The following is a 26,237-nucleotide window of genomic DNA, read 5'->3' as shown; positions in this document are numbered from 1 at the left end:
GTAGGTACTGAGCAAATTCACAAAAAAGAAAAAAAAATTGTCAGAAGTAAAAATCCCTAAAAATTAAAGAAAAAACACTGGAAAAATATATTGTTCAACCCAGCCTGGAAAGCAATGTAAGAAAGAAAGAAAGAAAGAAAGAAAGAAAGAAAGAAAGAAAGAAAGAAAGAAAGAAAGAAAGAAAGAAAGAAAGAAAGATTGATTAAATATGAGCATATGAGCCAGGGTATTAAAGCACAAATAAGCAATATATATATATTTGGGTGTTGCCTGTAGTGGGAGGAATTAAGAAGACAAACATAATTAGAAGGAAGGCAAACAGAGAGCATTAAGCTTGGTCATGAAGAGTTGGTGTGCCTACCTATTATCAAACCTGGGTGTTTGAGTTCATATAATAAACAACAAGAGAATGCATTTATAAAAACTTTCTAATAGGGTAGCATACAAAAACAGTTTTTAAGAAGTTCAGTAAGTCAAATTATGCATGATAAGCAGGAATAAGAGCTAGAACAAGGTTGAGGACTAATTAGAAGGCTTGTTACCCTGACACCAAGCCAAGAGGCCTAGAAATAAAGGAAATCAATTAAAAAGTAAATACTTTTAAGGGAGTTCTGGATTCTTTGTGGGAATGACAAAGGATAAAGGCAAAAAACATAAGGAAGCTACCTCTGACACCCAAGCACATAGAAAACTCATAGTTAGAAAATAGAGATATCAGAAACGGGTTAGAGTTAAAAAGAAATGTGTATATAATGTTACAGAAGTCATAGTGGAAAAGTTCACTGAGATGAGGAAATCAGTGACCTCAAATGCAGAAGTCGCGAGCACTAAAAAGACAAAATGCTATGACTGAAGTTGAGTGGCAATATTTTTAAAAAACACATTTTTTTTGTGATGTGATGAGAACAGAATCCAGAATACTGACAGTAAAGGAAAAAGAGCTTCTAGGTGGTAACATCTTAAGGAAGAGGTCTGGTTAGGAAAAGATACAAATAGAAATATTAGAATCAAATAAAAGTAACTTCAGTGTGCCCAACGAGATAGAATTAGGTTGCATATGCTATTATAAGAAAGTGTAGTTTTTAAAACTATCAGCTCAAGATAAACACAGATAACGGATTAAAGATATTTGAATATCAACAGATCAAACTTGCTAGAAATAGGTAAGATAACTAGACAGGAAACTCCATCCAGGTGTCCCTCACACACATCTCCAAAGTGCAGATCTCAAGGCAAGAATCAGAATGCTGGTAACAGGTAAGCACATCTCCCATGACAGTGTTTATGCTTTGAGTTTAGTCTGGTGCTAATATCATCTTAACTTGACTTTGAGTATTTTAATGTTTTCCTTTAACAAAGTATGAAAACATAAAAATGTAAACATCTCTGAAGATTCCCATACTCAAAATAATGTTGAAAATACTATACTAGAATTCTGAAGCAATACAATCTTTTAAAAATCACTAATTCACCAAATATATACATAGGTTGATGAATTTTGACAAATGTATCCATGAGTGCAGACACTACCACTATCAAAAGCATATCCAGCCCTGGCCAGTTTGGCTCAGCGGTTAGAGAATTGGCCTGCGATCCAGAGAGACCCAGGTTCGGTTCCCACTAAGGGCATGTACCTCGGTGCAGTTTGTCCCCGGCCCTGGTTGGGTTGTGCGGGTGGCAGCCACTCAATGTGTCCCTTTCACGTCGATGTTTCTCTCTCTCTCCCCCTCTCACTCTATCTGAACAAAAAATGAAAAAATGTCCTCGGGTGAGTATAAGAAAAAAAAAAAAGCATATCCATTTCCCCAGCAAGTCCCCTCATTTCCTTTGAAGCCAATAACTACTCCAGCAACTACTAATCTGCTCTGTAATATAAATTAGAGTTGCCATTTCTATAATTTCATATAAATGGAATCATGCAATGTGTACTCCTATGTCTGGCTTCTTTTACTCAGTATAATGTTTTGATTGTTCCATGTTGTTGCATGTATTAATAGCCTACTCCTTTTTTATTGCTGAATAGTATTCCAATATATTTTCAAACAACAGATAACACCTTTTACATATTATGATTACCACACGATCAAACTACATATGTGGACTATTTCATAATTTTTCTAAAAACACATTCATAAGAGATACATCAAAAATGGATAAAGCAACAATGTCCCAAATTTTGCAGATATTAAATAATCAAAGATAGTTGTTATTTATACTGTGAATAACGTCTTAGAGGTATATAATAATAATGTTAATTTTGAAATACTATCCTTAATATTTAGTTTTTGTTTCATCTTTATTTTGGGGGTTTCCTTAATTTGATTCACATTATATTGAGCCTCCAGGTACTTATCAACCGTTCAGAAATCAAATAGTCTAAGTCCGACTGGTGTGGCTCAGTGTCTGAGCACTGATCCATGCACCAGGAGGTCATTGGTTCGATTGCCAGTCAGGACACATGCCCAGGTTGTGGGCCCAATCCGCAGTGGGGGGCATGCAGGAGGTAGCCAATCGATGTTCTCTCTCATTGATGTTTCTCTCTCACCCCCTCTCACTTCCTCTCTCTCTAAAATCAATAAAAGGGGGGGATCAAATAGCCTAAGGAGTTAAATATTTCGATCCCCATGGGGAATAAGCACAGAAACTAACATAGAATTAGAGTCATGAGAAATGTTGTTAGGGCAAATAAATTACTTTATTAATGATCAATGACAGCATTATGGCATTTATAAAGTGAAGCAGAAATCTGTTCAGTACGTACTATCTAACTGTGGGAAAATTGTCTCAATTAGTCATCAAACAACACTGGTAAAACTGGACTTTAGGATTAAATACAGATTTAGACATCACAATGAAAAAATATATTTTGTTGCATAGAAGAAGACATACAAAAAAGAAGAAAAATAATCAAATTCTCAACATTAATTATGGACTTGATATATAATGCATGACAATATCTGGGGGCCTATACTTTGGTAAGTTTTTACTTTCCAATCAGAGAAGATAGGAGGTTAGTTATTTTAGAATGGTTCAAATTCTGAGTCATTCCTTATCATTCAGGAGGTAATAAGCTGTACTTCATAGTAAAGTAGATAATACAATACAAAAATAATAAAGTAAAAAAAATTTTTTTTTTTTGGTATGTGCCTCTAGCAGGAACTGAACCCGGGACTCTCTGGTCTACAGGCTGATGCTCCAACCGCTGAGACAAACCTGCCAGGGCCCAAAGTAAAAATTTTAAGTAAAATTGTGTTACTACAGATTGTATAAGTCTATACTAATACAAAGTTAGAAAAAGTGACTCTTACTGTATTACTCATACGTAATATAAAAAAACTTGTGTATCTCAAAAGGCTGAAAAACAAATCAAGAAAGCTAGGACAGAACATATATGTCTGCATAAAACAGACAAAGCAAACTATTATTAGTATCATAACTTCTGAAGAAAAGAAATAAGTAAGAATGGCAATCACTTCAACTTGAAAAACATCTATCTAGCACCTAAATACCAAGTTTAATAAGCTTGGATCAGGGGAATTCAAAGTTTAAAGATGTTAACTAGATGATACAAATTAAAATTACAATACAGAGGAATAATAATGTGTTCATGTTCACTGCTGTGACCACAATGACCACAAACAAATGTTCACAAACTTAACAACTTAAAACAATATCCATGTATTATCTCACTGTTTCCCTGGCTTAGAAGTCTGGGTACGGTTACCTGGGTATTCTGATTAGGATTTCACCAGGCAGAAATCAAGGTGTCAGGCAGAGCTGCAATTCTCATTTGAGGCTTGGGTCCTTTTCCAGGCTCGCTGGTTCTTGGCAGAATTATGTTCTTGTAGATGTAACAGTTAAGGTCACCCTTTTCTTGCTAGTTGTTGGCCAGAGACCACTACCAACTCCAAGAGACAATCTAACTTCCTTGCTGTGTAAAAGCTTGCTTTTTTCCAGGATAGCAGAAGCATATCTCTAACTTTATTCTCTCTTTCCAGGCTGCCATGAGGGAATCTTATAAAATGTTAACGTAATCACAGGAGTGACTATCAATTAGCCCATCACCACTGCCATAAGATAAAACCTAATTAAGGGGCTGCTCTGCCACCACAGTCACAAGTTCCACCAATACTCAAGGGGAGGAAAAATACAAGGTGTGCACACCAAGGGTTAGACATTTTGGGGGTCATCTTAGATTTCCGTCTACGAAGATATGTAAAGGATGCTACAAGAACAAAGAGGAAATGCAATGTAAAGATTGGCAGAACAGAGAAAGAAGCAGGACATTATCATGAGACCTTTCTAGCCAAGCTCCAGGCACTGTTCTTGAAAAAAAAAAAAAGAAACAAAAAAACCCCACTTTTTTAAAATGAAGTATTTGAGACTCATAAAACTTAAGTAATTTACATAAAGTTATATAGTCTGGATCTATCCAAAGAAAATGTTTGAATTAACAGGTCTAGGCAAACTGTTAGCTAGTAACTGGTTATTTAATAACTAATGAATGGATAGCTACGTAGTTGGTTATTTAAGGCTGGAGGTGGGAGTGAGAGTAAGGAGGTGGGCAAATAAAGAGAAACATACATGCAAAGACAAAATTCAGGAGACTACACACAGTGAGGAAATGACAGGGGTGGTCTTCAGTTGGGCATGACTAGAGCACACCGTGTGTGGGAGGGAGTGGGTAGAGACAGGCCTAGAGAGACTGGTGGGGGCCAGATTAATACAGGTCTCCTGAAAACTCAATCTTTGAGGCTACATGAAGCTACAGAGGTTTAAGGCAAAGGTGTGACATATTGTATTTGATGTTACTTCCTATGGCAGAAATAGTGTATCACAGCCTTAAATCAAACTTTTAAAGCAATTTTAACGAGTGTCACATGTTAGTTATCCACACAAGTTATGTATCAAATAAGTGCAGAAAAACCAAGAATTTATAATAGATGCTGAAGAATTCTTAATAAAACGTAAATGTAGACCAGAAAAAAGCCAATTAAATACAGTTTAAAGCGCAAGGTGAAACTAGAAAAAACGTGGCAGCAGTATAACCATATTGGTATCAAATGCCTACCTTTACTTCACCACCTCCTCCAGCACTTAGCACGTTTCTCCATCCTTGTTCCCTGGCCCTATTTATTCTCTCCAACTTTCAAGAAAAAGAAACAAACAAACAAAACACCATTTCAAGTATTTAATATAAAATATGTAAAATACATTTAGTAATGAAATGGAAATCAGTGTTCTTCCTTTAAAAAAAAAAAGTGTCTGTGGGGAGAGTGGAATACGCCATGGAAAGATGAGTTATCCTCTTACCCTTTCCTTTTCTTGCCTTTTCATCTGTTCAGCCTTCATTAAACTAATCTGTAACATTTTTAAAGACAAACTTCTTAGAACTCTTGACACTATTATGATCTCCAGCTTGGCAAGGGAAGAAATATAAGAGCAAAAAAACTACCTGATCTTTTTGTTTCTTTGCTTTATCAATAAATTCCAACCTTCTCTTTCTTGTTGCATCCTTAAATAAAAAAAGAACACTTTTATCAATAATTATTTTTACCTTTCTAGTTTCATCAGGAAAGTTAGCACACCAATGGTAGAGGTATGCCCAGGGAGGTATTAAAAAGCAAAACAAAACAAAACAAAAAGATACATGTTAAAGATTTTTTTTTTTTTTTAAAGAAATAAGGAGGAAAGGTTTGGAGGTTTTCTATAGCTTTTGTTTCTTATAATTATTTTTGCAAAGCTTTAAAATAAGCAGACAGATGTCTTTATACCTCAAACATTTTCCTCCTTTCTTCTCCAGGATTCACTTTCTTCAATGGAGTTTGATGGGCCTGGACAAAAAGTAAAACTACAAATTAGATTAAGGATTTGTTATCTGCATTTGTTTTCTATATTGATATACTTAAAGAACACTAGCCTTCAAGCTCTGCTTAAAAGTAACCCACAATAAGAAATATATTTCACATCCAAACCCAGTAAAGACACACACACACTCCCAAAGGTTCATAAAATACCTTTACTGTGTTTAGTAGATTCTGTTTTCATTCTATCAGTTTTTAAAAAGTCCCTGCTCTGCCCTGGTTGGTGCTGCTCAGTGGTTAGAGCATCAGTCTCTGCACCAAAGGGTCTTGGGTTTGATTCCCAGTCAAGGGCATGGAGTACCTGGGTTTCAGGTTCGATCCCTGGGCCCAGTAGGGGTGCGTGTAGGAGGCAACCAATTGAAGTGTCTCTCTCACATCGTTGTCTTTCTCTCTCTCTCTTCCCCTTCCTCCCTCCCTTCCACTCTCTCTTAAAAGCAATGGAAAAAAATATCCTCTGGTGAGGATTAACCAACTTAATTAATCAATTAATTAAATTAATTAATTAAAAAGTCCCTGCTCTTCATCCACTACAATAATTTTTCCACCACTAATAAAGAGCAACTCACAGTTTAAAATAGTCAAGACGGCCCTGGTCGCTTTTGCTCAGTGGTTAGAGCGTTGGCCCAAGGACCAGTCTCAGGTTCGATTCTAGTCAAGGACATGCGTCTCGGTTGTGGTTTGGTTCCTGGCCCTGGTCGGGGTCATTTGGGAGGCAACCAATCGGTGTCTCTCTCTTACATCAATGTCTCTCTCTCTCTCTTTTTCCCTCCCTCCCACTCTGTCTGAAGATAAAAGGAAAAGTATGCTTGGGTGAGGATTAAAAAAAACAGTCAAGAGAGAGCTCTGGGGGCACTATTACTGAAGTACAAGGGAACATAACAGAACTGTAGATATTGCTCTTCATAGTATTACAAACACACAGTTGACAGTTCATAGTATGTTCTATGTATATAAATTTAAACTAGTGGGGAATGTTAGCCAGAAGCTTTGTAAAAATACGTATTCCTTCCATACAAAGGATATTATTTGGCAATAAAAAAGAATAAAGTACTGATACATGCTAAAACACGGATATATGATATCACCTTGTAAACATTACGCTAAGTAAAAAAAAAGCTAATCACGAAAGACCACATATTGTATGATTCCAATTATATAAACTATCCAGGATAAGCAAATCTATATAGAGACAGAAGGAGATTAGTGGTTCCCTAGGGGTATGGGGGTGGGGGACAAATGGGGAATGAATGCTAATGGGAAAAAGACTGGAGTGGGTGTGATAAAAATGTTCTAAAATTGAATGTGGTGATGGTTGCACAACACAATACACTAAAAACCATTTAATTCCAAACTTTAAATGGATAAATTGTATGCATGTGAATTATATCACAATGAAACTATTTTTTAAAAATGCCTATCCCCAAAAGTTGCTATATCATAATTTCTGGACCTGGAGGCCTACATTGTGTATTTTGACAGGTTACACAGGTAACTCCTATGTAGCAGCTCTAGCACCAGTGTCAAAATTTGTGAACCATAACACCAAACAATTTATAAAAATATTAATGTATTACAGATTCTTATTATAAATGATCAGCTTTTAAATCAATTACATAATAATGCAGAACAAGAAGAGAATGCTTAAATAAGACACCTACATACTCTTAGTTAAGTTATATGAAGTCATAAATTATATTCACCTTTTTATGTTCTACGTTGCCTTACATATAAGATACTTAAATATTTGTAAAGTACAAATATCAAAGTGTTTCTCTGAGATCACAGAGGTATTTTCAGAACACTACGTCTACACAGAAGAGAAAAATATGGTAACATAAGACATTCATACACAGAGAAATGTTTTGTGTTTCTTTTTAAAAATCCCAGCCAAAATAACTGAAACTTATTCACGGAGCGCCCTCTGGTGGCTTACTAACCACTCCTTTGTTTTAACAGAAGTCTAAAAAATAACTGATTATTACAGGAACTGAAGCAAAGAAAGTTTTACATGTAAGTATTTTATAATATGCTGAGTAATAATAACAATACAAATTAGCTTAAATTTTGTAATTAAAATAAAATGAAAGATAATATCATTAAGCGGTATGGTTTTCCATCTCTAAGCTTGATAGAAAGCTAAGTTAAAAAATCTAAATCATAGCAGGGGGCTTCAACACCCCACTGACATCACTGTATAGATCCTCTAGACAAAAAATTAGCAAGGATACAGAGGCTCTAAATGAGGCACTAGGTCAAATGGATTGAATAGATATCTATAGAGAATTATATCCCAAAACTGAGGAATTCACATTCTTCTCAAGTGCACATGGGACATTCTCAAAGATAGACCACATGTTAGGACACAAACTAAGTCTCTACGAGTTCAAAAAGATTGAAATCATATCAAGCATCTTCTCAGATCACAATGGCATGAAACTAGAAATCAATTATAGCAAAATCATTTAAACACATGGAGGCTAAATAGCATATTATTAAACCAAGGAGATCAAGGAAGAATTTGAAAACTTCCTGGAAACCAATGAAAATGAACACACTACAACAAAAAAATCTACGGGACTCAGCAAAAACAGTCCTGAGAGGGAAGTTCATAGTACTACAGGCCTACCTCAGGAAACAGAAAAATTTCTAATTGAATATGCAATGTCTCAACTTTAAGAACTAGAAAGCAAACAAAAGGAAAAGGCACATCAAGTAGAAGGAAAGAAATAGTAAAGATCAGAGCAGAAACAAATGACATAGAGACTAAAAACACGATTCAAAAAAGCAATGAAACAAAGAGCTGGTTCTTTGAAAAGATAAACAAGACTGATGGACCCTTAGCTAGACTCACCAAGAAACAAACAGAGAGGACCCATGTAAAATCAGAAATAAAAGAGGAGAAGTAACAACTGACACCACAGAAATACAAAGGATCGTTAACAAATATTATGAATAATTATATGCCAACAAATTGAACAATCAAGGTGAAATGAACAAATTTCTAGAAACACACAGTTTCCCAAAATTGAACTGAGAAGAGATAGAAAATTTGAAGAGACCAATAACAACTAAGGAAATTGAAGATGTAATCAAGTATCTCCCAGCAAACAAAAGCCCAGGCCTGGATGGCTTCGTGGGGGAGTTTAACCAAACATTCAAAGAAGAACACCCATTCTCCTCAAACTATTCCAAAAAATTCAAGAAGAAGGAAGACTTCTAAACTCATTTTATGAGGCAAGCATAATTCTAATTCCAAAACCAGATAAAGATACTACAAAGAAAGAAAACTACAGGCCAATATCCCTGATGAACATAGATGCCAAAATCCTTAACACAATATTAGCAAATTGGATCCAACAATACATTAAAAAAATTACTCACCATGACTAAGTGGGATTCATCCTAGGGATGCAAGGCTGGTACAATCTTTGCAATTCAATAAATGTGATACACCACATAAACAAAATGAAAGATAAAAACCATATGATCATATCAATAGATGCTGAAAAAGCATTCAACAAAATCCAGCACCCATTTCTGATAAAAACATTCAGCAATGTGGGAATAGAGGGATCATATCTTGACATAATAAAGTTCATATATGAAAAACCTACAGCCAACACTCAATGGGCAAAAAAAAAGGCACTTTCCTTAACAGAACAAGACAGGGATGCCAAATTTCACAACTCTCATTTAACATAGTATTGGAAGTCTTAGCCACAGCAATTAGACATGAAGAAAAAATAAGAGGGATCCAACTTGTAAAGGAGGAAGTGAAACTGTCATTATTCGCAGATGACATGATATTGTACATGAAACACTAAAAACTCCTTAAAAAAACTACTAGGATCAATAAACAAATTTGGCAAAGTGGCGGGATACAAAATTAACATCAAGAAATTGACAGCATTCTTATACACCAATAATAAACTCACAGAAAGAGAAACTAAAAAAACAATCCCATTTACCACTGTGGCAAAAAAATTAAGATACCGCCCTGGCCGGTTTTGCTCAACGGTTAGAGCGTCTGCCTGTGGTCCAGAGAGACCCGGGTTTGGTTCTTGCTCAGGGTTGCAGTTTGTCCCCAGCCCTGGTTGGGTTGTGTGAGTGGCAACCACACGATGTGTCCCTTTCACGCTGATGTTTCTCTCTCTCTCCCTCTCTCTCTCTCTCTGTTCCTCTCTCTCCCTCCCACTCTATCTGAACAAAAAAATAAAAAACTGTCCTCTGGTGAGGATAAAAAAAAAAATTTAAGATACCTAGGAATAAACTTAACAAAAGACAGAAAGGACCTATTGCAGAAAACTACAGGACACTGAAAAAAGAAATAGAGGAAGATATAAAAAAGTGGAAGCACATACATTGCTCATGAATTGGAAGAATTAACATCATTAAAATGTCCATATTACCAAAAGCAATGTATAGATTCAATGCAATTCCCAATAAAATACAAATGACATATTTCACAGAACTAGAACAAATACTTCAAAAGTTTATATGAAACCAAAAAAGATGCCGAATAGCCAAAGCAATCTTGAAAAAGAAGAACAAAGTAGGAGGGATCACAATACCGGATATCAGGTTATACTACAAAGCCATTGTAATCAAAAGAGCCTGGTACTGGCACAAGAACAAGCATATAGATCAATGGAACAGAACAGAGAATCCGAAAATAGATCCAAGACATTATGCTCAATTAATATTTGACAAAGGTAGCAAGAGAATACAATGGAGTAAAGATAGACTCTTTAATAAGTGGTGCTGGGAAAATTGGGCAGCTACATGCAAAAAAAAAGAACCTAGACCACCACCTTACACCATACACAAAAATAAACGCAAAATGGATAAAGACTTAAATGTGACTTGTGAATCCATAAAAACCTCAGAAGGAAATGTAGGCAACAAAATTTCAGACATCACATGCAGCAGAATTTTCATTGATACAACACCAAAGGCAAGAGAAACAAACAAACAAAATGAATATATGGGACTACATCAAACTATAAAGCTTCTGCACAGTGAAAGAATCAGGCATCAAAATGGAAAGGGAAGCCGCTATACGGGAGAGCATAATTGCCAACAATACATCAGATAAGAGGTTAATTTCCAAAATAGATAGAGTACTCATACAACTCAACAAAAGGAAGACAAAGAACCCAATTAAAAAATAAGCAGAGGACCTAAAGAGACAGCTCTCCAAACAGGACATACAAATGGCCAAGAGACATATGAAAAATGCTCAACGGCACTAATCATCAGAGAGATGCAAATTAAAAGGACTATGAAGTATCACCTCACACCTGTCAGAATGGCTGCCATCAACAAATCATCAAACAACAAGTGCTGGTGAGTGTGTGGGGAAAAGGCGACTCTAGTACCTGCTGATGGGAATGCAGACTGGTGCAGCCACTATGGAAAACAGTATGATGTTTCCTCAAAAAAGTAAAAATGAAACTGCCATTTGACCCAGTGATCCCACTTCTAGGAATATATCCGAAGAAGCCTGAAACACCAATCAGAAAGAATATATGTACCCCTATGTTCATAGCAGCACAATTCACAATTGCTAAGATCTGGAAACAGCCCAAGTGTCCATCAATAGATGAGTGGAAAAAATAGCTGTGGTAGCCCTGGCCAGTTTGGCTCAGCGGTTAGAGCACCGGCTTGCGGTCCAGAGAGACCAGGGTTCGGTTTCCGCTAAGGGCACGTACCTCGGTTGCAGTTTGTCCCCGGCCCTGGTTGGTCGTACAGGTGGCAGCCACTCGATGTGTCCCTTTCACATTGATGATTCTCTCTCTCTCTCTGTTCCTCTTTCTCCCTCCCCCTCTACCTGAACAAAAAATGGAAAAATGTCCTCGGGTGAGGATAAAAAAAAAAAGCTGTGGTACATATACACAATGGAACATTATGCAGCTTTAAGAAAGAAAGATCTCATATCCTTTGAGATGACATAAAGAGACCTGGAAAGTATTATGCTAAGTGAAATAAGCCAATCAGAGAAAGACAAATACCACATGATCTCACTTATTTGTGGAATATAATGAACAAAAAAAAGCTGATGAACAAAACAGACCGAGAGAGAGAGAAAAGAATATGGTTCAGACTGATAAACCTTGGAGGAGAGTGGCGGGGGTGAGTGGGAGGGATGAGGTAAACCAAAGAACTTATATGCATGATATGCATAACCAATGGACATAGACAACAATGCTTGGTGAGTAGTGGGATAGGGAGGAGGGTGTCTGTGGGGAGAAAAGGAAAAAATCTGTAACAAAAATAAATTAATAAAAATAAATAAGAAAAAAAAAACATTAAAATCTAAAAGATCCTTCTTTAGATTTTCAGGGGGAAATTAAGTCTTTTTACAAAAGAAACAGTCATGTAAAAACCCAAGGGAAAAAACTGATTTTAAAAATCTTATTTAAAATAATTTAGATATTTTTCCCTTTAACTCCATTAATTGTTAGATTTGAGCAACTTTTCACACATTTATTTGATTGACATTTCTTTCTTTCTATTTATTTCTTTTCCTCTTGACTTTTTTCTATTTTTTCATAGTAGTAAAATACACATAAAATGTATCAATTTAACCATTTTTAAGTACAGCTGTGTGGCATTAAGAACATTTGCATTGTATGCATACAAATGAAGTTTTAAGTGAAATATTTTAAAATAAGCTATATGATATTTTAAGTTTTGATCATTATTTAGTTTTTACTGTTCTGGTTTAGAAAATCATATTTATTTGCTAAAATGTTTAAGGACAACAACTCTACTTGAAATCCAGAACAAATAGCTATCATCTGAATCATTTATGTGTCATTCAGAATATTTGATAGAATATCCATTATTCAGAATATTACTAAAATTTTAAAATTCCAGAACATTCTGCTCTTGCATACTCATTAATATTAACCGAAAACAAGGGAAACGTGAACAAAACCAACATATTATTTGCTTCTATCAGCCATATGAAAGAACTGATTATATACCTGACAATCCTGCCCAAAGGAGAGGGGCCTTCTGTTATATCTTTAGTCCAATCTCACCAAGAGTTCTGGCCTCCCCATTCAGTCAGGCCAAAACTTGGTCAAGAGATAAGACAAGTGCATCTCTGTACGTCCACCCAAGTGTGTATTCCTTATTGAGCTAATGACATAAAGGTACCCCATCCCCAAATGATAGTTTCATTTCTTGGTAGGGCAGAGATTCTGCATGTGTACAGCCAAATGTTAAAATGAATGTAGCTGTAATAAATGCCATTTTGGAATAAACATCTCAAGAATTGTCTATGAAATATCTTTATTTTAAATGTATAGTATTTCACTGAACTTCATTAGAAGAAATAAAACATTTCCAAAACAACTTTGATCCAGGGCATGATTAAAAAAAAAAAAAAAAAAAAGACATTCATAAGAAAGTGATCTGACTGATTTCATATCAATGAAATATAATACAACCACTGATAATAAATAAAAACTTACAGAAAGCATATTAATAACTTTAAATAAAAACATCAGAATACAAAATCATCTGTACACTATCAGAGCTACATTAAAAACACAGGCAATATGCCCTGGCTGGTTTGTCTCAGGGTTTAGAGCGTTGGCCTTTGGACCAAAGGGTCTCGGGTTTGATTACCAGTAAAGGGCATGTACCTGGGTTGCAGGTTTAATTCCTGGCCCTGGTAGGGGTCATGCAGGAGGTAACTAGTCAATGTGTCTCTCACACATGGAGGTTTCTCTCTCTCTCCCCCCCTCTCTCCCTTCCACTCTATCTAAAAATCAATAGAAAAAATATCCTCAGATATTGAGAATTTAAAAAAAAAAGTACAAGTAATATATACCTAAATAAAAACTAGAAAGGCCCACAACAAAATTAAGTCAAGTCAAATGCAATGTTTGACTACTGGGAATATGTTCCTTTCCTTTCATTACATAAAACTGTCAAAAATATACTAAAAGACTACAGCACATTTATTCAAATACTGTATAGAAAAAAATTTCAGATTAATATTATACTAAATTACTTCCAAGAACCAAATAACTTTAATAAAAATCAAGTTTCTACCTCAAGAATTTGACATATACATGATCAATTTCTGCTCAAATTTCTCTTCACCACTTCACACTGAAGCAGTAGTTACCTCCAGGCATTAGTGATAAAATTTTCAAAAACACTGGCCTTCTGATTGTACCTAAAAGCAGGGTCTTACTTGGCCTTTAAACCTACTATCTGCTGTTAAAATATTAAAAGATACTGCTTTACTGATTTGTAATTCACTTTATTCAATAATAAATGTGTAAACATGGTTCCTAACTTCAGATAGCTGACAATCTAATAAAAAAATATAATACATACAAGGTGCTAATAAAGCAGTTCAAATAAGGAAAAAAATTATTTTTTTGCCTTTTTGGGGTGGGGTACAATTAGGGAAGAAACAAGAAAGGTCTTATCTAAAAAAAGATATTTGAGGTGTTTCCTACCTCTCTTAAGATCACCGAAGAACTTTTTTTTCCTTAATCCTCACCCCGTTGATTTTAGAGAGAAAGGGAGAGAAACATCAATGTGACAGAGAAACATCTATCGGTTGCCCTTTGTATGTGCCCAGCCTGGGGATATAACCCTAAACCTAGGCATGTTCCCTGACCTGGAATTGAACCCACAACTTTTGGTGCATATGACGACGCTCCAACCAACTGAGCTACCCGGCCAGAGCGCTCAGTGAAGAGCTTTAAACATCGAAGCCACACTGCCAAAGTAACCGTCTGCTGGACAATAATGCAGCATCACCGTTTTAATCCAGAGCTAACAGAGTGAGCTGTCACCACACCACGTGCTCCTTTTGCCTTTTTTCAGGCCTTTGTCTCTTTATTTGGACTACAGGAGTTGAGAAGAAATACGGTCTTCACTTTGTGCTTTCTAAGGACTTACAGAATAATCCAGTATCGATGTGACATGTACCTAGTTACACAGAAAGAGCAGCAAAGAAAAGAAGAACATTTAAGAAGGAGGAGGGGGTACATAATAAACAAAGACAAGAAAGAAAAGTATATACAGGTGTAATCAGAAAATAGTGCTAAGTCTGATTTAACTCAGACTCCAAATTTAGGAGCATTATGGGAGAAAGGTATACTGAACGCAAGTTTGAATCCTGCAAAGTCTTCAATACACAAGCATGAGCATGACATTTATATGGTAGGGTTAGTACTTGGCCATTAAATGTTTTCTCTATGAACATACCTTATATGTTTTTTATGTCAGTAAGCCTGGCTCTAAGGATCCTTACATTTGAAATTTTGGGTTACAATAGGAAGTCAAAGGAATTATACTAATTTTTAGTATCTTTAGTTCTACTAGTAATAATTCTAGCAGACCACTTGTCTTTCTAACTAAACAAAATAGTTATGAAATAAAAACAGCGTTCTCAAGAGACTTGACCATTACCATTTTCTCTCTCCAGGTTTTGTTTCTTAATAGTTATCCATTTGCTAAAAGAATAACAAAATGGCTTCTGTAAAAAGAGGGTTTTACTATAATTTTGGTTGTTGTGCATTCTTTTAAAGAACATCTGAGTGATTTGACCAAGTCTAAGCTACCTGCCGGGAACCAACGAACAACACAAATCCTGCTCTAATGGTATAAGCAAATAAAGGAAAAATACATACAACATTAGATGGCAACAATGTGTAGAAAAGCAAAGCAATAGAACTGTGGGTGTGGGCAGAGGAATGCCTGTTATTTGATATACTGATAATCAAGAATGAAGGCTCTCTCTGTTCATAGGTCTTGAGCACAGACCTGAAGAAACTAATGGAGAAAACTACATGGTTTTCTCAAGGGAGAGTCCTCCAGGAAAAGAGAATAGAAAGTGCAAATGCATTTTTCTACTTTCTATTAAGTACAAGACATGTTTGAGGGCAACAAGATTTCGTTAGCATGGCTGGACTGGGAATAGCAAGGGGGGAGTGGAAAATGAGGCTTAGAGAGGGAAGGAGGGTATCAGAGGGCTGTGCAGGCCTTTGTTAGGATGTTGACTTTACTCTGCGTGAGATGAAAAGCCACTGGGAACTTTCAAGTCGGAAAGTACAACAATCTCACCTTTGTTGTAAAAGCATTTAGGCTGCTCAAGGGAGAACAGACTGAAAAACAAACATTTGAAAGCGGTGAAATCAGTCAGGAGATTACTGTTATAACCCAGGTGAAAGATGTGGGTGGGGAGGACTAAAGTGGTGATAGAAATAATGAGAAATAGTCAGACCATGAGTATATTTTGAAGGCAGGGTTGTTAGGATGTGATGTTCGTTGAAAGGATAGTCAATGATGAGTCCAAAAGGTTTTGATGAGAACAAATGAAAGGACTGAGTTGCCATTTATTGAAATAAGAACAATTTGGGAAGGAGGTGGGTGGAATCGGGAGTTCAGTTTTACACATGTTAATTCTGTGATGCCTATTCGAAATCCAATTAGAGATGGAGTTCAGGAGAGAAGTCTAGGCTGAAGATATCAATTTGTGTGTGTTTATAGATGTTGTCAGGTAGAGTGGTCCAGAACAAAAAAAAGGAAGCTATCCAAAAACTGAGACCTTAAGCCCTTCAGCATTTAAAGGTCAGGGACATGAGGAATTTGCAAAGGAGGCTGAGATAAGCAGTCAATAGGGTGGGAGGAGAAACAGAAGAATGTAATAGTTTGGACTCAAGTGAAGAAAATATTTAAAGAAGGAGGGGTAAGGGGTAATCAAGTGAGTCAAAGCTGAGGTAGAAGAAGACAGCTGATCTCTGGACATAACAGTATGCAGGTCACTGATGTCTCAGTCAATAGTTATTTCATAACAGCTGTGACAAGAAAGCCCTGGGGGAATGAGCAAGAGAAAATGAGAAGGCAGGGTGGGAGACAGCACAGACAATGCTTTGGGTAAGTTGGGCTGTTAAAGGAAGCAGAGATACAGGGTAGTAGCTGGAAGGAGATATGGGAGATAAAGAAAGTCCTTTAGAAGACAAAAATAGTAACAGTACACAACACGGCCAGAGTGGCTCAGTGGTTGCCATCATCCTGTGCACTAAAAGTTTGCTGGTTTGATTCCCGGTCAGGGCACATGCCGGGTTGCAGGCTTGATCCACAGTTTGGGGCTTGCAGGAGGCAGCCAATTGATATTTCACTCTCACATTGATGTTTCCCTCTCTCTAAAAATCAATTAAAAAATCTCAAAAAACAAACAAACAAACAAAAAAAAAACAAAAAAACAGAGTTGACTATAGTTGAGAACAGATCATCAAAGTAGTAGAAACAAAGGGAGAATAATTCAGACAGACATGACTAACAGAAGTGGTGTTGAAAACTATAGATATATTTTCTTCCAATTGTTCTATTTACTCAGTGAGATGGGAAGCAAGGTCATTAGCCTGAAGTTAAAAGCAAGGAGAAGGTAAAAAGAAATAATCATCTAGCCCTTGGCGGTTTGGCTCAGCGGTTAGAGTGTCAGGCTGCAGATCACAGAGACCCGGGTTCGGTTCCCGCTAAGGGCACGTACCTCAGTTGCAGTTTGTCCCTGGCCCTGGTTGGGGTCATGTGGGTGGCAACCACTCGATGTATCTCTCTCACACTGATGTTTCTCTCTCTCTCTCTTCCTCCCTCGCTCCCTCCCGCTCTACATAAAGATAAATGCAAAAATGTCCTCAGGTGAAGATTAAAAAATAAATAAATAGCCCTGGCAGGTTTGGCTCAGCGGTTAGAGCGTTGGCCTGCAGTCCACAGAGACCCAGGTTCGGGCACGTACTTCGCTAAGGGCACGTACCTCGGCTGCGGTTTGTCCCTGGCCCTGGTTGATTGTGTGGGTGGCAGCCACTCGATATGTCGCCCTGGTTCGTTGTGCAGGTGGCAGCCACTCGATGTGTCCCTTTCACGTCGATGTTTCTCTCTCTCTTCCTCCCTCCCTCCCACTCTATCTGAACAAAAAATGGGAAAATGTCCTCGGGTGAGGATAAAAATAAATAAAAATAAATAAATAAATAAATAAATAAATAATCATCATCTAGAAAATGGGAGAGTAAATGGACTGAGGAAATACAATAGGGTAGCCAGAAGGTGCTCACTTAACATTGTTGGTTATAAATTTAAAGTGAGAACAGTTAGAATAGGGGCAAGAGACTTGAGATTTTAGAAATTATTATAATGTGAGAACATGGAATTTAAGCCAGAAGAAGAACATACAAACTGCAGGAGATGGACAATGAAAAACTAGGAAGTTCCATGGGTCTAAATAAGACAAAGAAGTTTTGGAGGCAGAGCCTTTGAGGAATGAGCAGGACACATAGGAAGTAGTGGTCAAAGAGTGAGATGTTTATTATTTAGACTACAGAATAGTTGCTATCATTAATAATATCAATTAGATGACATGACTACAGGTGGAGTTCTGAGGTATGGTAGGAGACAAGATCATTGAAAGAGAACAACCAAGAAAATAACAGGCCATGTACTATTAGAAGGGTCATTTTTTCTGAATACTGAATTATCAAGAATTATGAGTGTTGATTAGAGTGACTGTGAGTCAGGTATCAAACTCTTCAAAAAATGAATGCCTGCAGGTGACCCTAACAGGAAGGGGTAGCAGGTGATTTAACCTAGTGGCAAAAGTGGCAAAGCTTGGGGAAGGGGTGGGCGGTTAGGGAGCAGGAAAGAATCTGGCAATGAGAAGGAAAACACCTCTCTCATACCACCCTCGACTTGGGGTATGGAGGGATTAGGAAGGAAACAGGCACCAAATCAGAGAGCTGCACAGCAGTGTGTTCAGAGGCCAGCCAGGCTTTAGAACAAAAACAGTGAGGACAATCTTTACAAGTTTACAATATAGGGGATTTTGCTGTCAATGTACTATACGTGGGCTTTGTGGATATATTTATCTGCTTGTGAAATCTCAAATACAAAAATGTCCCAGATTTTTATTAAGTGAAGCATACACATTTCCTTGTTTTATGCACACATAAAAAAATGGCTCTGCTTAGATTACTAAAACATGATTTCATTTATTTTTTTACTTTTTATTTTTTTTTGGTACTTGCCCCTAGCGGGAACCGAACCTGGGACTCTGGTCCGCAGGCCAACGCTCCAACCGCTGAGCCAAACCGGCCAGGGCAAAAATGATTTCATTTATAACATTACTTTCTTTATAGTGTACCAACTACTTTAGCTAATATATTTACTTAATGTTTCTTTATGATTTCTGTTAAGGCTTCTTGGTTTTGGAAAACTGGTGAAGGAAGCAGAGAACAGCAGTGTTCTTTAGTTACTAAATAAAAATAATCCCATGAGTATCAAGATAACTAAACTGAGCTGCAATAAAACAAGGTCAAAGTGAATTTGTTACTAATAACATAGTCTGTAACATGATCATACCTGTTTATGTTTTTGGGGTGGTTTCTTTTCATGCAATTTTCTATCTCCATACTTTTTATACATTAAAGGCACTCCATACTTAGCAGCAGGCTTTGTAATTTTCTGAGCAGACACAACAGACGCCAAGCTTTGTCCTGAAGCTGGTCTTTTAGCTACATGAAAAGATAAAAATAATTTTTCCAGAGTTCTTTAAGTTAAAGCTTTAATTTAAAAATTCTTCAAGATAGCACTTTTTCATTTTCATAATCATTGACAGCATTTAGTTTGAAACTTTTCATTAAGCATATTATTCACTCCTTAGCACACATCAATGCCTTCATTATAACCATTTTACGAAAGTCGCTTCTTGAAAGAAGCAAAAACCACACTCCTATAAAATGCTTCAATTTCTCATATAAAAAAAGCACATCTCTAAAATCGACTGTGGGTGATGATTGCACATATACTACAAAGCACTGAAATGTAGACTTTAACTGGGTGAATTGAATGACATGAGACTTACACCTCAATAAAGCTGTTAAAGATACATTTTAAAAAGAATTTGCTGTTTTAGAAGTTACTTTTAAAATCAGAACATAAACTTCAAAAACAACTGTTAAACATTAATTCTATCACTATGAGCAGCTTAATATTTCCTTCATATTCAGTCTGAATGTGTACATTTACAGACTTACTAAAGAACAAACACTTTAAAACAATCATTACTACAGCTAAGGATCCCTTTATATACTGCTGGTGGGAATATAAATTGGTCAAACTTTCTGGAGGGCTATCTATATCAAGAACAATGCTTATGAATTTATTTTAAAGAAATAATCAGAGAAACAAAAGTTAATATACAAAGGATAAGTCCTGTAGCATATGTATTAAACTCTTACTGTAGCCAAGACAAGGCTCACTCTTAGGACGATACATTGAAGAAAAACAGTTAAGCTAAAGTAATTAAAAGGAAAGCTCACTATTTACAACTTTCAGAGACATTAAAGGAGATCAAAGAGTACAGTCTCTATCATTGCTTACCAAAACCCTCTTTCCTCTAACTACTTTCCACATCTGCTAAGGTACCCCTCTGCTCAAAATGCCCACAGCCTAAGTAGCAGCTTTCTTTCTGCTTCTTCCAGCCTGCTATCTCAGGATTTTATCATGTGCTAAATCAATTCAAATCAATCTCTTCCAACAAGTGTTCTTCCTTTTTAGGAGGGGAAAGGAGAAAAACATTAACTGGTAGTTCACAATGAAATACCACCATTAAATTAAGTTCTTCAAAGAATATTTAGCTGTATTAGAAAATGACCGTCATAGCCCTGGCCGGTTTGGCTCAGCGGTTGGAGCGTCGGCCTGCGGTACAGAGAGACCCGGGTTCGGTTCCCGCTAAGGGCACGTATATCGGTTGCAGTTTGTCCCCGGCCCTGGTTGGTCGTGCGGGTGGCAGCCACTCGATGTGTCCCTTCACGTCAATGTTTCTCTCTCTCTCTCTCTTCCTCTCTCTCCCTCCCGCTCTATCTGAACAAAAAATGGAAAAATGTCCTTGGGCGAGGATTAAAAAAAAAAAAAAAGAAAATGACCGTCATATAACATTGTAATTTAAAGAAACAAAAAAAAAAAAAGAAAATGACCGTCATATAACATTGTAATTTAAAAGAAACAAACCTTTGTTTATAACACAATCTCAATTTTCAATAGTTATACAAGTGTTATCACAGGAAATAAAAACAAATATAACTATGTATTAAGATTAGAGATCATTTTTTCCTTCTTTCAATTTTTATAATGAACACATATTATTCATATAACTTAGTAAACTCTTATAAAAATAAAAATAATATTAGCCATTTGATTGGCAGTTTAGAGATTCATAAATAATTTGGGTTGAAGAGATGAGATATAGCATGTTAGTGTAAGGTTTGCCAAACCATACTCCAACTGTACCCTGACAGGAACTAGGAAATGTGAAAAAATTTCCCTGTGAGAGTTCAACTATAAAATTAATCTAGACCACAGATATACAAAGTCACAACATTGTAAACTGGCTACATGTGTTCACATCACCTAAGAAATACTCTGTATGCCAGAAAGGGGGCAAGAGGCACAAAAGCATAAAAATGAAAAGTACCAAGAAACTATACAAATAGTTCTTGTTCACTCTCAAGAGAAGAAGGAGAATTACTTATCTGATTCTTGAGCATTTCTCAGATTCAGACAAGGCTACCAGTAGGATAAAGAATATAGGGAGTTGGAGCCCACAAAATATTTACAGCCCATCAGCAATACAAGTCCTGTTTGAGCCCCATGCTATTAAACGTTACATCCATCCAACTCTTACAACAAAATAACTTTCTAATTCCTATGCAGGCTTAGGCATGTGGAAAGAATGTGCTGACATGGGGTATTTCTGGGCTTTGTGACAATGAGGCTTTTAATGAAGATGTGACTTCTTATGAGGCTTGGCTTTGACTGCCAAGAGGGATGTGCTGATTCTGCCGTGTCTGTCCCTGTGAATTTTATTTAGAATTGATTTTCCAGAAACTGATAAAGTCTCTTCATACTGAGAAGATGAGTCTAAGAGTCTTTGAGGAGAGCTAGTAAGTACAGCTGGCCTTCCAGAGAATGCACAGTCAGTCATAGGGACCCAGTTTCATGACATAGCATTAGCTTTTATTAACATACACAAACTCAAAATGGAGTAAAACATAAAAAACATTACGTTTAAAAAACAATATACTCTTCAAATCTTAAATAACGTTCACTGATTTTAGAAATCCATTCTGAAATTATTCTATGTAGAAAATATATAATATCCCTCTCACACAAATATATGCATACACACATGGTATAAAAACCATACCCACAATGCTACAAATATCCTGTTGATGGCCACATTTAAAAAAAAATTATCCTTGATAAGGTACCTAACTTTACATTAGTTTATTTTTTAAATTATAGAATATGAAGTATTTCTCAAAGAAAAACATTTAATATAAAAATGCACCCACTTATGCCCTGGCCAGTTTGGTTCAGTGGTTAAAGCGTTGGCCTGCGGTCTGGAGAGACCCGGGTTCGGTTCCCACTAAGTGTAGGTTACCTTGGTTGCAGTTTGTCCCCGGCCCTGGTTGGGTCATGTGGGTGGCGACCACTCGACGTGTCCCTTTCACATCGATGTTTCTCTCTCTCTCTCCCCCTCCCACTCTATCTGAACAAAATATCAAAAAATGTCCTCGAGTGAGGATAAAAATTAATAAATAAAAAAATGCACCCACTTAGCTAAGACATTTTATAACATTCTATGACAATGTTCTCTGAATATCACCTAAGCATTTGATAAAGATAAAAATTTTCAAGACATACTACACGTTATTTTTTCCTTTAAAATATTTATTTTTCATCCCTGCAATCTAGACCAACCTTTCCACTAACAGGGAAATGTAACCAAGGCCTCTGTGCAGACACGTCACACTATGTGTTCCTTGGCCTCGCTGCAGGTTTCACTCTGTGCAGACGTGCTGGTCTGTAAAAACTCTATCACATTAATAGAATGGAAACCCACCACCAAATGACAACCAGAAAAGGAACAGAACCATTAAAAAGTGGTCATTAACAGAAAGAATATATGTACCCCCATGTTTGTAGCAGCACTATTTACAATAGCTAAGATCTGGAAATAGCCCAAATGTCCATCAGTAGATGAATGGATGAAAAAGCAGTGGTACATATACACAATGGAGTACTATGCAGCTGTAAGAAAGAAAGATCTCTTATCCTTTGAGACGACATGGAGGGACCTGGAAAGTATCATCCTAAGTGAAACAAGCCAAACAGAAAAAGACAAGTATCATATGATTTCACTTATTTGTGGAATATAATGAACATAACAGTCTGAGGAATGGGGTAGTCCCAGAGACGTGGAAGTGGGGTACAGACTGACAATCCCCAGAAGAGGGGGTGGTGGGGGAGAGATAAACCACAGAACGTATATGTATGCATGCATGAATAATGAACATGGACAACAAAGCTGGGGACAGGGCAGGGAGGGAGGGGGAGGGGGAATAAGTGGGGGGAAAAAGGAGAAACATTTGTAACAAAAATTAATTAATTTTAAAAAAGTAGTCATTAAAATAATTAGTGTGAATTTAATGCATACTAACCAATTCAGCAACATAGTTTCACTACACTGTCTTAAAGCACTGTTTTTAAGACAGTACACTGTCTTTTTTTGGTCTCGAAGTACAGCAAGGCATTGAGCAAGCTTTACTTGTTTATCTATAGGCATTTCTGAAACCCTAGGACCATCCTCAATGTCCTGGAGATTTTTAATACATGGTCCATGGATGGCATGTCTTACAGCCCACTGATGTGCAGTCATCGCAGACCACTGTATGTAGCTGGTGCTGCACACTGACAAAGGGAGATGGAAGCTGCCTACAAGTAGGGACTGATGAGAAATACTCGGTGGAAGGCCACGCCTGAGTATGGTTAGAATGTCAGCACACTGGACTCTATGTACTGAGCACGACATCCAGAAGGCTAGGTTCTGTTTAGGAAGCTGACAGTGCAGCACCAGCAGAATGTCAAGTTACAAACTGACTCTTAATTTTCTCCTCCTCCACTATCATTTCATTAATTCTTTTTTAAGTAATTTTTAAAATTTTTCAGTTATAGTATACAAACAATATTATATTAGTTTCAGGTGTACAATCTGGTGATTAAATATTTATATAACCTTACAAAGTGATCACATTGATAAATCTAGTACCCAACTGGCATCATTCAGAGTTACTATGATATTACTGACTATATTCCCTATGCTGTAATTTACATCTAAGACAGATTTCATTTATTTTTTATTTTTAGGCCAGTCAAGTGAAGCAGTGGGAGTGGAGAAGGAAAAAGAAATCTGTAACTGGCTGTGATCAATTAATTGTAGGCACCACTGCACTCAGACCAGCTGAAAGATTTCATTTGAATAAGGCAGACAAAAAATGGAAATTTTGTTATTAATCAGAAAGGACTGTATACTGTCAAATCATAAATAAATATGCATTTCATCTGGATTAGATTTATCTACAATTACCCCAATTTATTATATCTATATACATCTCTAGTACAATTAGTAAATATTACTAATTACTATAACTCATATATTGATTGCAAACAGATGAAAGGACTCATTAAATTTCATTTACCTGGTATAAGCTGCCCTCCAAACTTGGAAAATGTTTTTACACAAAATTCTTCTGCAATAAGCTTAGATTGAAAGAGGAAAAAAAAGTTAGAAAAGATGTTAAATTTCCAGAATAAAAAAACTTACCCATTAATCACAATATTTATTTTTCATTTCTCAGTCACAATTACGCTGCCAAATAAACTATACTCATTAAACCCAAATAATCCATTCACCAAACTCCTCTCATGCTAACTCCCTCCCAATCTTACCAATTTATTTTTACTACTTCTCCAAACAAGCTTTTCTTTCATATTAACCTAATGCACCACAAGGGTCCCCACACACTGCTTGCCTGTTCTGTATCTCAGCAATTTAACACAACTACCTCCTATCTGAAAGAAACCTCTATATTCTATGTGTATCCATATCCCTTATTTACTTCAAAACTGATAAAGAAGTAGTTCATTATCCCCTTCTCACACCTCTCAGTTATTTCAACTTTACTCTGAATCTTCTCAGCATTTTCAATGAGCTTTCACTCTTATCAATATATAAATGTAAACATATTAAATATTCAAATATTCTTATAAAATTTAACAAGTATCTCTTTTTACTATTCCTAAAACACTCTACTTATTCCCTAGCATGTATGAACATATTTTGAGAAGCGAAAATCATTAGTATTTCCTGCAAATAAATTTCTCCTCCTACTCACTGGAAGGGGAAGCAAGTGAATTTTCTCTTTTCAAGAGAAGTAAGCCCTGGAGGAGAGACTATTCCTACAGTGGCAGTGGACCAGAAGCTCCAACAGCCACAAAACATAACTGAGATGGTCATCTTTCCCATCAAGGATCCCCCTACAGCAGTTCTCAAAGTCTCATATCAACAGAATCAGCATTACCAGAAAATTATTAAATATGCAAATTCTCAGGCTCCACCTCTGAATTACCAAAACAGAAATTGTAGGGGTGGGACCCAGCAATACCCTCAAAGTGAGTTTTATGTATGCACAAGTTCGAGAACTGCACCAGGAGATAAATATAAATATAAGACTCGTGTGGTTCACAGGGCACTTAGAGCAACTTTTGCATTTTTTCCCTTTTATTCATGGAAGAAAATGGGTGATGTATTATCTCCAGTTCGTCCGTATTGGGTAATTTCTTCCACTGTCTGAATGTGAGTCTTTCTTTTCCTCTGTGCAAATGCGAATATGAACTGAGAGAAGGGGCATGTAGACTTCAAGAAGATTCTGGAATCCCTATGCTGTGCTGTCCAGTCCAATACAGTTGCTACCCATATGAAGCTATTTGGATTAAAATTTTAAATAAATGTAATTTGAAATTCAGCTCCTCAGTCACACCAGTCATACTTTAAATGCTCAACCACAGGTGGCTAGCAGCTACAACAATGGACAATGCAGATACAAAACACTTTGCCATCAGAGAAAGTATTATTGAACAGCACCTAATAGAATACCTAGTGAATCAGAGCTTATTTCTGATTTGTCAAGCCACATCCAGGAAGTTTCCAGAGTGTGCGAGACTGAGAGGTAGTGATTCTGAAAATAATAGTTCATAAGTTGCAGTAGAGCTCATAATTTGTTTAAAAGTTAAAGCCTCAAAATATGTATCACAAACTTTCTCACTAGAATACTGAACAAGTGATATTACCGTCATGCACCACATAATGTTTCTGTTTCGTTCAATGAGGGACCACATATATGACAGTAATTTACCATTTAGCGTAGGTGTACAGTAGGCTATATAATCTAGGTGTACGTGTACTCTATGATGTTCACACAATGACGAAATTACCTTAACAAT

General features: G+C 36.5%; 1 protein-coding gene across 10 annotated transcripts in view; it reads right to left on the bottom strand.

The window, feature by feature from the left end:
• NEK1 (NIMA related kinase 1) overlaps positions 1–26,237 on the bottom strand; it is a 191,234-nt gene that overhangs the window by 111,279 nt on the left and 53,718 nt on the right. For 9 of the 10 annotated variants that reach the window (XR_004956413.1, XR_004956412.1, XR_004956415.1 and 6 more), the window contains 6 exons: positions 24,434–24,494; positions 19,254–19,405; positions 5,775–5,834; positions 5,456–5,515; positions 5,314–5,361; positions 5,072–5,146 (listed from right to left, as the gene is read on the bottom strand). Coding sequence is in view for 5 of the 10 variants with exons in the window: in XM_036240045.1 (XP_036095938.1) it covers positions 5,072–5,146; positions 5,314–5,361; positions 5,456–5,515; positions 5,775–5,834; positions 19,254–19,405; positions 24,434–24,494 (456 nt within the window). In the remaining 5 variants the exon portion in view is untranslated. The remainder of the gene's footprint in view (positions 1–5,071; positions 5,147–5,313; positions 5,362–5,455; positions 5,516–5,774; positions 5,835–19,253; positions 19,406–24,433; positions 24,495–26,237) is intronic. The other variant, XM_036240047.1, reaches the window with a different exon arrangement.

Source organism: Molossus molossus, unplaced genomic scaffold (genome assembly GCF_014108415.1).
Source record: "Molossus molossus isolate mMolMol1 unplaced genomic scaffold, mMolMol1.p scaffold_m16_p_4, whole genome shotgun sequence".
Taxonomy (NCBI): domain Eukaryota; kingdom Metazoa; phylum Chordata; class Mammalia; order Chiroptera; family Molossidae; genus Molossus; species Molossus molossus.
This window is presented reverse-complemented; position numbering and strand designations above follow the sequence as displayed.